Here is a 13,870-nt window from a genome sequence, read left to right as displayed (position 1 = left end):
CTAACCTGTCCAAAAAAAGGTGAGTTACATTCATGAGAGCACAGAGAAGTGCAAATATCCACTCTTGTTCTAAGGTTGGCTTCTGTCAAATCATGGAGGACCCATTTTCCAAATTTTGACTTTTTTCTGAGCTGTTGTGGATGTGAACTTTTGAGTGGGAGGAATTAAGCTTCTGTGCTACTTCTTCAGCTATTAGAGCACAATCTTCATTAAGTGTATCCTGCAGCAAGTCATCATTAAACTCAACAAGATGACTTGAACATGGCACATCACTTAAGCTTTAGTCTCCTGATCTGAACTTCTGAAGCCACTGACATTTTCTTTCATTGAGAGACTCCACACCATAAACACCTTGAATGTTTTGCGTAGTTTCTGCTGCACTGTTGCCTTTTTAAACTCATAAAGCATTACGTGTTTAGTGTGCTCCTTAGACACATCCGTCTTCGTAACGGTTTATTTGATTAATGATCTGAAACAGTGGAGTTGGGTTAGTTTCTTTTCTTTGTCTGATATTTTTATATACGTCCTGCTATATATTTTAGTCATTAAAGCCTTCTACAAAGACAGAAATGATGATGCACTTTCTGTGTTAAATTTTTGGACATTACTTTTGGGATGACCTGATATATATGGACAGACAAAATGTATGTTTTGTTTACACAGTAGTTCCTCTGAATATACTGGACCAATCTTAACCAAAATTTGTATGCAAACACTATGAGCTGTGGGGAATGTTCTTAGAGGGTCAGAATTGAACTTAACCCTATTTCTGTTTTGTAAAGCCTATTGGCTTAATTATTCTCAACCTGTTGAGTCAGTCTCAAACAGTCTTGGAAGGTTGATGCTTTAGACAATGCTAAATTTTCTAAAATGATTCAAAGTTAAAGTATGAAAGGTTTCTGGATTGTCTAAACAACCATGCTCTTCTCATGATTAATGAGATGTAGGGTGTTCAAAGGTGGGATCACCTTACATTTTTATTTGTTGGTAGATGGAAAGCAAACTGCAAATGTTGTTTATGAAGAAGCTTTATTATAATTTTAAAATAAAGTTTATGTTCAAGTTATTACTTGAGTGAGGTTACTCTTATTGGTGGACATCTTGTATTCCTTCACTGTAAGTCTGTTGGTACTTTAGGTTCTGGTATTGAAGTTTATTTTGTCATTTGATTTTCCATCTCCATTATTCTTCCTTCCTGTGGTATTTCCAATCCTACCTGAATGATGGTAAGTGGGGTGGGTTTTCATTTCATGGCTAGCAAAGTTACTGACTGTGGGGGTGATAATGACAGTTGATTCCATTCTTTCAGAATGTTATTCCTGTTTATTCATTGAACCTGGAACAAGGGGAGATTTGTGGATGTTCATTGTTCTTATCCCAATCCATTTTTCTGTCCTTCAAGGTACACAGTGGTTCCCTTTCTCTCCTTCAGTTAGCATTCTTAACCAGGTCTGTGAACATTCAGGTTTGAGGTTGTGAGGCATTTCTCCACATTCTCGTGGTGTATTCATTTTGCCTTTCACTATGTTTTGTGTACAGAGATTAGGTTCTACAGTTCAGGGATATAATCATTGGTCTAGCATCAGCATCATATATTTTCTGCTCAGTTTTACAAGTTTTCATCATGTATTAGGCCTGGCTCAGTCACTTCCCATCCAGCTATAGGATATTAAATGGGAAGGCTGACTTTTAGTTACAGGAATGATTCTGTCTCTTTGGGTTTGTGGGCTTCCTTCTTTTCTCTGAACTTTGAAGCTGAGGACACATAGTATCCCTCCAGTAATCTGAAACTTCAATCCACCAGATCTTCCAGTCTCTTTTATCAAGAGCAACACCTTAGTTTTTGAGTGGTGGTTGGTTTGGATTAACCCTGCCATTAGTATATATATATTTATGTGGGTACATATAAATGTCTACTGCCTCTCTGTTCTGAGTTTATCTCTTCACAGATACTTCCCTTAAGGGACCAGAGTGTTAAATAGTCCGAGGTGTATAAATGGAAGATAAATTTTCAATTTGTCAATAATTTAGATTTTCTTCCTGTCCAACAGGCAATAGATCTCTTGCAGAGGAATATCCTCTTGAGGCGTTTCATTGTTCCACATTAGATATTTATATTTACTGTCATGGAGATGTCTTTTTCAGACTGTTTTCAAAATTTAGTTATCTCTCTATGGGGCTTATTCCACTCATATTAGTCTCCTGGTTTGCAATTTTCTTGGGGTGATAAATTACTTAGATTGTCACTCTTAGCCTTCACTTCTCCTGAACAAATGGATTCTCCATTATGAGGTTTTCCAATAGATTTTCTCTCAGTTTAGGCCTCCAGTGATCACATTTGGCCACTCATAGATTTTCTCAGCTACAAGCTTTGGAGTCTCTAGTTCCTCATACTCAGGCTTGGGTGGTAGATGCATTCAGTCCTTATTGGATGGGATTCTTTATCTATACTTTTCCCTCAACTCATCTGTTACTCATAGTTTTGGCTATGTTTCAATCTTTTGCTTGTGAGTTGTTTCTATACCCAGTTTGGCTGGTATAACCATGATTTCTCTCTTCTATGCTATCTTCAAGGGAGTTTAAATACCACTTGACAGAGCAAACCATCAACTGTTTACATCATTGTGAACATTAACTTTTGGTTTCCTGGGAAAGTGAGTACATGGTGCTCTTTGCAAAGAAGAACAGTGGAAAATGGTAGAAAATTTAGAAGACTTAGAAACAAACCACAGATCTGTGTATTTTTTTCAGACAATTCTTTCATTCCTGAGAAAGTTTCAGTGTTAAATCATATGGTTAAAAGCCACAGCTGTTTTCTTTTGTGAGAAGACGTCAGATAAGCTTAGTTAGATTTAGCATGTATAATAAGTGACATCAGCATGTTCTCATGACTCAGAGTCTTACTTGTTGATTATTTTTGTTAAGTTTTTGTATTCAAATACTGCATATAAATAAAAAACTTTTTATTTCCTCAGAATAAAGTGTTCTTATCAGATATAAAAAAAACAAATATGAAACTTAGATATGAATATTTTGTACTGTATAATCCATTAATAGTGTTAAGATAATAAACAGTTTATATTTAAAATGTATTCTCTTATCTAAATGTGTGTTGTCATTATTCCAGTATGCAAGATAGGTAAACAGTTTATATACAGAGTGATTTTCAATAAAGGCATATTTCAAAGAATTGTTTTTTTTAAAATACTACTACAAAGGGAACACCACTTCACTGTAGGCACAATGATTTTGATTTTAGTTCAGTGTATTTTAAAACCATGTCATACTGCACATTTGAAACTATTTTTCTTGCAAACTAACGTTGCTGTTACTTCTCTTCTGTTTTTTGGTCTCTATTTTTCAACAATATAAAATACAGTGTGCAGAATATTACAGGATTTAAAAACACTGTTTAGAAGTGAAAATATTTACAGTACTTTTAGTCAAAATTACATCATTCGTACATGGTTATCGTGCAATATTTTAGTCCTGGGAGTTTTGCCTGGAATTGTTATTACTGCTTGTCATAGTAAGACTGTATGTAATTTTATAGGTTTTGTCTAAGTGTGGAATTTTCTGATTGGTTGGATGACAATCAACCACAGTGAAAGCTATTAACAGTCATTTCACTGATACAGTTCTTGACACAATAAAGGGAGTGCCTTTTATACTTTCTTTTGATCCTTACCATTTCCATATTCATATCCAAAACAGTATTCATGAGGCACACTACAGGATGTAGGCACAGTATGTGTATTTGCATCAAGATATTGAAAATTAAATATGCCCATCTTATTGTTATCATGCATACGTTAAAAATCCCAACATAAATTGAAAGCACTGTTATGAATGTCATGGAAATTTGTTAAGTTTTTGGTACTGGATAACAAACACGTATCTTATTTCTTTAGGGCCTAACAGCACTGATGTATTCAATGTTGAAAAATATCCAGAAATTGGTGACTTGGCAAATAGTTTGATATTTCGTTTTGATGCTAAGGTTAGTGAAAGTCAAATTCAGATTTTATTTTACCTAATACATTTCAAGTGTTTCTTCATGCTATCTCAGAAAAATATTAAGGTCAGAGGTCTTTATCCAAAATAATAAAACCTTATAACCCAAGTGCTTTTAAAAAGTGAACTATTCTTTTTCAAGAGCAAACTGGAAATCATAAAGAAATAAAAATACACATTTTCATTTATTTTATTACCAACATGTATTTCTTTTGTGTTCTATGTTGATGTTCTTGCTGTTCTACCTGTGTTTTTACTTCCTTGCCTCCTGGTGAAGAGCCTAATCAGAAAAATATTAATATTTATCTTAAAAATTAAATTGTTTAATTTCATATTTCTAACTTTCTTATTTTTAATTACTTCCATAGAGGAATTGAATATTGTGAGTTTTGTTGTTTCCCTGCTAATTGAAATAAAATAAAACATTTGAAAAGAGTTACGGAGGTAGTTGATGTATATAAACATTTACTGTTTTAACTGTGTTTTCAGTGTATTAAATCAACATGAAAAAAAAGAAAATATATTAACCCTTTTGTGACAGGCTCAGTTTAATATGCACAAATTCATATACACATTTGCACATGTTAAGTATTTATGCCACAACTTTTGATGCAGTAGACTTTCAGTAAAGATTGCAAGTATGCAAAAAATCATATTTTTTAATGAAGTGTTTTCAATAAAGATTTGTTTGTGAAAATATTGAGACAGTTTCAATATTAGTCTGAATGAGAAGTGATTTTTGTATTATGATTAAAAAACTATTATTCATCCTAGAAATCTCAGATATTATTTGTGTAATTTCTAAATCTCCTAAATACATTTTAAATATTTGTTCTCAATAGTACATTATATTATGTCTGTCATTTTCTCAACCCTAATTATGTGGGGCCTGTAAATTTGACCAACCCCATAACCATGAGAAAAACTTAGAAAATACATATAAATTATGCTTTTTTTTTGTTATAGAATAACTCAAAAATACAAATGTTTAGTCTAAATATCTTAAGTTTCATAACATTATAGATTATTTTTTTATTATATTGACCTTGTAGTCATGTCTGGCTAACATTATATAACTTGCTGTGATGTGACACACATTTACTTATGCTACTGTATCAAATAATATAAAACTGACCTATAGTCTTTAGAAAGTGGCCCTGTCTTGGCTGTGTTTTAGTAGACTAGTATTATGTAATATGTAGCCACATTTCAATTAGTGTACATTATATATGTATTCAGATTATTACTATTTAGAAATAAGTTGTTTAACTTATTTTTCTTAAAATATAGAACAATAAATAAAGAAGTAAAGCAAACATTTATCTTTTCTAGCTACAACTTTTGAACTCAGTTGCTGCTGGGCATAAATTGCAAGGTCTTTTAACACTCCTACGAAAAGTGGGGCCTAATAGGCCCCAGAGCAACTTGAAAGGTTATTAATATTAGGCTAATAATTTTGTATTTAAATTAAATTGCCATTTAAATCCATTAATGAATGGATTAACGAGATTCCCACTGTCCCTATCTACTATCTAGCGAAACCACAGCCAGGGGAATGGGCTTGAAGAAATCAGGACTAGAAACGTCTTTTCGTAGGAGTGTTAAACTATTGCACATGTAAGATATGAAGAAAAGTACAGTTAAGTAACCAAAACAAATCATAAAGTACTCTATCGATTCCATAGAATCTCACTATAATTTATCAAGCTTAGTAACTAAGCTGTGTTTAGGTAAAAAAAATAAATAAATTTCGAGCAAACTAAAGACACAACCTACCTCTTTGAAATCTTGGTTGGAAAGAACATCGTAACATTTTAACAGATTAAAATGGCTGAGGAATCCACTAGAGGGATATTCTATACTGTTGATCGGTTACTCACTCGTGAAATATTGAAGTACTTATAAACTAGGTATCATTTCCAAAAGCAGAAAGAGATAAATTGGGCCGCTGTGGTTAATTCAGCACATAAGGCATATCTTGGCAAAGTAAAAAAAAAAAAAGATGTGATGTTCTTACTTTATATTCTAGCTTGTTAATATTGGTAATTTGAGTTCCTAATTCTTTCCAAACCACAGACTTAATACTTTGACATCACAAATTTTGAACCAGTACTGAATTCAACATACTATGTGGCACAAAAATCGATGTTTAAGCGTTTTTTAATAGTTACTTTAAATTAAGAAATTATCCTATGTATAATACTGAAATTTGAATTACAATCTACAATTTGATAACAAACGTGTTGACATAAATTCATAATATAGTAGTTAAATAAAATTTTGAATGCAAGTCAACAAATGACATGATATGGCCCTTGATCCATGATCCATTATGATAGGGTTAAGCAAAGCAGTTTTTGTGTGTCAGTTAAGAATTTTATGACACTAAACTAGAATAACTAGTTGACTTTATTAAATATATTTGAAATATCTTTGACTTTCTTATAATATGTATCTCTTCAGTATCTTTTTTTGTATATTTTCATTGCAGGCTTATTCAGCTGGCCGGTGTGTGGATCTTTCTCCATATCGCTTATTTGATGGTCAGGTCACAGGTACTCATGGATCAACTACAGCTGTGAAGGTAAATTAAATGTTTTATATAATTCTATACAAATTTAAATATTAACACAGAATTTCTATCAAAGTTTTTTCTTATATTTTCTGTTAGGATCTGCTTCAGCCAATGGGGGGATTTCCAGCTCTCTATCCTCTTCTAGAGAATGCAGGAAAAATGCTTCGAAGCCAACAGCCAGACTTTTGTGGACTTTCTCCTCAAAATGAAGGAAAAGACACAGAAGATCTTTCTGAAGAATGGGTAGTACTTTCATCCAGAACATATGCAGGTAAAGATGTATGATTTCTCAGTATTTCAAAAAAAAAGTTTGTTTTCACTGTGAATGCAAAGTTAAGTGTGTTGTGTATAAAACATATTTCAGTGTGTAAAACATGATTATTGGTATATTCATTTGATAGATTTAATGTATGGAATGATACTGTACTTATCCAACATGTATATGTAACTTGTGTATTGTATACACAACAGATATAGACAAGTGTAACTTATGTTAAAGGACTGATTATGATACAATTTTCTTCTAGGGAAACATATAGATACAGATTTAGACAGGTGTAACTTATGTTACAGAACTGATTGTTTACCTAGACGAAAAGTGTATCGTATACACATAACAGACATAGACAAGTATAACTTATGTTACAGGAATGATTGTTTACCTAGTACTGTGTTTCTCCGATAATAAGACCTACCCATAAAATAAGACCTAGTGTGATTTTTGGGGATAGTTTTATTATAAGCCCTACCCTTAAAATAAGCCCTAGTTAAGAGTGGCAGGAAGAGGAAAGAAATAAAAAAAAATTAATTTATTAATTAGTTTAATAGTTAGTTAATTAGTTTGTTTAAGTATTAATCAGTTAGTTTAATAGTTTAATAATAGTTTATTTTAAATGGTTAGTTTAATAGTTTTACTTTGTAACTTCATTTTTTTAATATATCAAAATAAGACATCACCCGAAAATAAGCCCTAGTGTCATATTTTGGAGTGAAAATTAATATAAGCCCTGTCTTATTTTCGGAGAAACACGGTAAAAGAAATGTATCACATAACCATTAGATAAATTTTCTGCATGAAATAAAACTGAATTTAAGCCTGTCGGCAAGTATTGTATAACACTATTAGTTGTGTATCCAGTAGAAAACTCTGTCTTCCAGTGACCCAGTGTGGGCTAATCCAGGCTTTCAATTCCTTGTACTGAGCAGGGTGCAAATAGTCTACTGTGTAGCCAAAACATTGTGAACATTAAAAGCATATGTTTATAATTTACATTTATTTTTCAAGTCCTCCCCCTTTTTTTTTTCATTTAGGTTTAATTGTACTACAGGAGTGCACATATTACTTTTTATCTATGATACTATTACAGTTGCAAATAAAATAATTTTGTTTTTGTGATTGCCTTCTGATTCAACATTCCATAGTTTAAATAGTATAACTGAACTTTATTAACTAAATATCATTGATAATCAAATAATCATTAATGTTTTAAACTAACATTTTAAGCAGTTAACAAATTTTTTGGTAACACATGGTAGTTTCATAAAACATAACAAAAACTAAAGAGTTTTTGATATTATATTAAAATATTTAATAAAGTAATTAACTGTCCAACAGCTTTATTTTATTTATAATGGTACACTTACAGAAGTTAGTGATTTTGCTGAGTTGCATTTTGCTATCATATTTAAGTTATTCATATATACCGTGAGATGCTGAATAATGACACAAGCAGTAACATAGGCCTATGAAATTTTTATAATCTGCAAGAAGTTCCTGATGGGTCAGCAGTAAGTTGTTACAAATTTGCAGCTTTGAATTGTGTGTTTCAACTCCTTGCAGAAGATGGGTTATAGAAAACTCATTTTGTAGCTTTATGCTAAAACAACAGTATAATCTGGGATATAAACGACTCTTAATAATTTTTCAAGACAGGAGAGTTTTAACTAATGAAATAATATAAACCTGATTACTGAACTGAAACAAGTATGAGTCTGCATACTTATTTTATTGTACATTTTATAGTAAAAAAGTTTTTTTTCACATATTTTTTATCATATAAAATTTTCTCCATATTTTCGTTTTCCATAACTGAACTTCCTTTCTTGAGAAACTAACTTATACACAGTTGATTATATACTACCACACTGGAGAAATCTGCCCCTCTCTCATGATATTTAGTTTTTTAATATTGTTTAAGTTTTCTGTATTATGACTCCAACTCCTAGAAATGTAACTGTAACCTTATAGATTGTGCTATTTACACTTGCACATTCTTTACACATCTATAAATATTCATCTGTCCTACCCTTAAGCTTTTAATTTTTTTTATTGTTATGGTATACAGTATAATTTAATTTCAGTGAATGTTTCAATAAAAAAAATTGTTTAATTAAAATGTATCACAATTTTCACATTAAATTTAAAACTTCAATGTGGGTTTTGCTCATTTGATTTATGATTTGCTGAAGAGTTATGGTAATTTTAAAATTCAACAATTTTTAATTTTGTAATATCATTGTCAGTGCTTTTGATTTGTGTTGAATTTTATTATTGTTTTATAATGATAAGTTGATCAACTTTTTACAAAGGATTTATTTTATAATATCAGATCTATTGACTTACTGATATATAAATATACATACTGAAGAATAATTGTACTTTAAAAGAAGAGTGATGCAAGTTCTATTTTGCTTTTGGAACTGTTTTGCATATTTCTGTTCATGTATAACCTGATTATCATGATTAGGCACTATTACTCAATACCACAGTTTTCATCATAACAAGCTTCTACAAAGGATGTCAAGCTAAATCTTAGATTACATATCCAAAAATATTTTCAATGGAACTTTCTCATTTTTTGGTATGAGAGGCTTTAGGACTGTTATTATGATACCAGGAGTACCAGGAGCTACATTTAGGTTTATTGTAATAGCTTTTTTGAGTCAGAAAGTTCTCCTTCATAACCATAACTTTCATTTTACGTATGAGAGCATTGCTTTGAATTGTTTCAGAAGCAGATGCTATCCTTTGCACTCTGTTATACATATATATATATATAAAAGATTTTCTGTTTCATTATAAAATTCAGTTTTCAAAATTTATTGTTCTTTTGCCCTATGCAATTTAATGATACCACTATATGTATGAATTTATTTGTCTTAAAGAAATCATGGTTCATCCAGCTATAAGTCTATGAATGACCAGGAATTCTGAAATAATCAAATATATAGGTTTTAAACATTTTTCACATGGCACCATGGCTTATAAATGCAACAATATATCACTACATTAGTATATGTAAATCACCCTTTTTGTAAGATATGATTGACCATCTATAGCTAGGACCTAAGTAGATTACATTATAGTTTTAATTCAAGTATTTGGTTTTAATCTGCTTTTAAGTGGAGTGGAGAGTTCATCAAAACCAGGTTGCCAGTTTCTTGCTGTTGGTTTTACACATGATCCAGGGCCATCCTCAGAATCAGGATGAACTCCTTGAAAAGAGTGGTATTCCTATCATTGGTGCTCTTATGCAGAAGGTGATTAAAGTGGTTATTATATTTTAATATGAATTACTACTTCATTAATGATAAGCATTGAATTTTGACATCTTAATACTTCATTTGAAAATAAATTACTGCACGTAGATAAGTTATTACTTTAAGTTTATGAGAAGGTATTGTCATGGTACAACAGCTCTGTCAAAGTTGAACCTTTTGTTAATTTTTGAGAAAAACATTTCTTGATGAGGTTTCAAAAATATCTTATAATTGTACCATCTTGGATGAAAATAGCTTAAGTGTACGAAGTTGTTTTTATTAAGTCGACCATATTGCATAAAAATCAATTAAATTACTAATAATGTTAAAAAATAAATAAAACTTTGGTAAAGCTGTTTGAATTATATCAAACTTGGATACTCTGGAAATACTGCATGACATTTCAAGTTTTCAAAACAGAATTCTTTACCTTTTGGTGTCTTGTTTTCTGCCACGTGATTAAGTGTTATTTGCAGCATATTCTGACTCCATTATCATTCCATTTAACCCTGTCACGATGGGTTCTAAGTTAAAGGTCATGTTATCACGTTTGTTGACTAGTAATTCAATAATAATTTCCTTAGGTTTGGTATCAAACTGTAGATTATAATTCAAATTTTCATATTATACATTATCTAATTTCTTAATTTAAAAGTAAATATTAAACAAGCACATCTAAACATTTATTCTTATGTGTCACATGTTGAATGCAGCATTGGTCCAAATTAAATGTTTTTGATGTTAAAATACAAAGTCTGTAGTTTTGTAAAATTAGTGATTTCAAATTCCCAGTATTTATTTACAAGCAAAAATGTGAAATACAAACTTTCTATCTTTTTTTATTTGTTGAACCATCTCTATATTTAATAAATCAAACAGTGACCTCATCTCACCTCTTTCCATTTTTGAAATGGCCCATATGTACACTTATTTCCATATATGATATGAATAATGAAACAGAAGCTCAGAATGTACCCTCAGTGACTTTAAAAAATAACGGTAATAACAGTAAATTTGGAAATGGCCCCATATATGCTTACTTCTATTTCTGATATAAATAACCAAATAGAAACTCAGAATGTACTCTCAGTGATTTTCAAAAATAACAGTATCCCCTCTCTTTTTTGAGATAAACCTTTGTGCTGGTACATTGAGTCTTTAACTTGTTTAAGATTTTATATTTCTTATTTAGATATGAATATAGCTTAGTTATTAAACTTGATAAATTATAATGGGGAGCTAGCCTTAGCCGTTGCGAAAAGTGCCAGGGCGGTTGGCGGCGGGTCCTTCGATTGAACGTCCCTAGAGGATCGTGTCGGAATTTAGATCACCTGCTACTGCCGACTACCCGCAGTAGTTCCGGACACCTCGAACAGAGTTGACGACCGAATACAGGTGAGCGGGAAATTCAATCACCCGCGACTGCCACATACCGACAGGGGCCGCCATCCTTTTTGGTCTGTTTCGTGCGTGTGTGGACACGTAGTATTATGGAATTCTATGGAGTAATTTATGATTTTATGGTTATTATTCAAATTTATATATAAAACCTAAAAAATTAATTTGTTACATATCTTCCACATTTGAAATTTCTTAAGGATTAACAATCTACAATATACAGCAGCTATTGAATACAAAAGCTGTACTATTATTTGCTTTATTTCTTTATTTACTGTGAAAAATAAGGTTAAGAACTTATTTGTAAACACTACTAATGTATATACACATACAGTTTATAATAATTCAAATGTGACTGTACTTAACCAAATGCTAGTCCACTAAAACACAGCCAAGAAAGACCATTTTTATATTATTGGATGCTGTAATATGAGTGCACCTGCACCACATCATTGTAACTTCTATATTGTTACACAGGCACAGCTGAAAGGTCAATATAATAAATCTATATAAATGTATAATGTTATGAGATTTAAGATATTTAGTCTAAACATTTATGGTTTTGTTTTATCATCTGTAGTCATTCTTGAAAGAAAAAGACATAACTTATGTTCATTTTCTAATTTTATGTGATGTTTACAAGATCAGTCAACTCAACTGAACCCAATCAGAGATTTGTTACTGAAAATAACAAAAAATGTAAAGTTTTTCTCAAAAACAATGTTGTTAAACTATCTGGACATGATAAGTATTTCTCATATGAAATTTGATTTTTTTTTATGCATAGAAGTATTTGCAATACAGATAGGCAACATGTAAAAAATAAAAAAATGAGAAAAATATTGCTCAACAAACTTTAAGAATTAAAACAAATTTGATTTTTTGTGTATGTAAGCCTTGTGATGTTTACTGATAATCTAATACATTTTGTGAGCATACACGTTCTCACTTAAAAATAATAGAATGTAAACTACCATTCTAACTTCATTGCAAGCATTTTTTAGGAAATTAAAATATACATGATAGTAGTTTCAGAAATAATTTTTACTCTCCACAACTAAATTAAGCTCATAGCGTAGTCCAAAGAGTCATTCCTGCTGTCTGTCCATATCACGTGATGGTTTGCCTAAACTTCTATTCTCGTTTTATTAAAGAGTACAAATATCAGAATTTGTCTTGTTAGAAATCTGGTATTGATTTATAAATGATTGTTTTAGATAAACTCACAGTTACCTGAAATGCTGTTTTTATACAGAAATTATTATTGAAAGGTCTTTAGGACTTACTCTTATCGATTTGTTATTTATTTCTCTGTAATTCTGTATGTCAGTGAAAGTTATTAAAAATGTTGTCAGAAGTATACAATTTGGGATAGGTTTACTTCACTTATCAAGTAATACTAGTCTATAATTAAGAATATTTGGTGAATAAATACTGTTTTGTAATACATTGATATTTAACTTTTGTCAGTAGTTTTTAATTTAGAAAATTTTGTTTGAATGGATGAACACGATTGAAAATTTTATCATTTTGCATTTATATTTTATTTTATTTTTTATTTTTTCAAATTTATGGACACACATATGTCTATAAAAAATGTTCAAAAGTTTAAAATGGGATTACCAGATGCTTAATAGTGAATACTAATTGAACATTCTTTATTCAACATTTTTAATTGATTTTGCTGATTATATTCTCAGCAATTTTAGTATTTTTTTTATAAAACATGAAAATTACATAGTTTTACTGTTAACAAGACTAAAAATTGTGTATAATTAAACATTTTATTAATCACAAAATAAGAAACATGATAGACAGAGCACTTTAAGTAGAAGTAGATTTATTAATTTCACTTCTGAAAAGGAGAGAGCTACTCAAAACCACATGGGTTACTAGTTTCTAATTTTGTGATACATTTTGTTGTAGCTACTGCTTTAACATGGTTTATTATACTTTATCCTAAAAGCTATGATATATTTATCCAAGTACATAATGAAAAAAAATTTAACTGTGATATGTACTTTAATTTATGAACCTAGCAGGTACTGTAATGTTGTTGATAATGTTTAGATTCCTTCATCACTAGTGGATGTAAACCTTCTGATGGCAACCCAGTTACTAGTAGAAGGTGCTGCTAGCTGTGAAAAATCTGCAGAACTTTTACAAAGTATTTATCGATACATTTTGTTTGATTTTGCAATCTGGAGTAAAGGCACCTTTCCTGTACGAATAGGTAACTTATTTTTATAAACATATTACCTGGTATAAGACCAATAAAATTTGAAACATAATTGAACTACATTAAGAAGTTTTACAACAAATATTAAACAGAAGACTCTTAAC

General features: G+C 30.6%; 1 protein-coding gene across 1 annotated transcript in view; it reads left to right on the top strand.

The window, feature by feature from the left end:
• The window catches only part of LOC143255916 (neurobeachin-like protein 1), a 111,556-nt gene that overhangs the window by 17,400 nt on the left and 80,286 nt on the right, over positions 1-13,870 (top strand). Inside the window, exons 7-11 of the mRNA XM_076512338.1 lie at positions 3,912-4,000; positions 6,506-6,598; positions 6,686-6,860; positions 9,993-10,129; positions 13,598-13,760. Of these exons, the coding sequence (XP_076368453.1) occupies positions 3,912-4,000; positions 6,506-6,598; positions 6,686-6,860; positions 9,993-10,129; positions 13,598-13,760 (657 nt within the window). The remainder of the gene's footprint in view (positions 1-3,911; positions 4,001-6,505; positions 6,599-6,685; positions 6,861-9,992; positions 10,130-13,597; positions 13,761-13,870) is intronic.

This window comes from Tachypleus tridentatus, chromosome 7, assembly GCF_004210375.1.
Source record: "Tachypleus tridentatus isolate NWPU-2018 chromosome 7, ASM421037v1, whole genome shotgun sequence".
NCBI classification, from domain to species: domain Eukaryota; kingdom Metazoa; phylum Arthropoda; class Merostomata; order Xiphosura; family Limulidae; genus Tachypleus; species Tachypleus tridentatus.
Note: the sequence above shows the minus strand (reverse complement) of the source record. Positions and strands in the feature narration are given on the sequence as shown.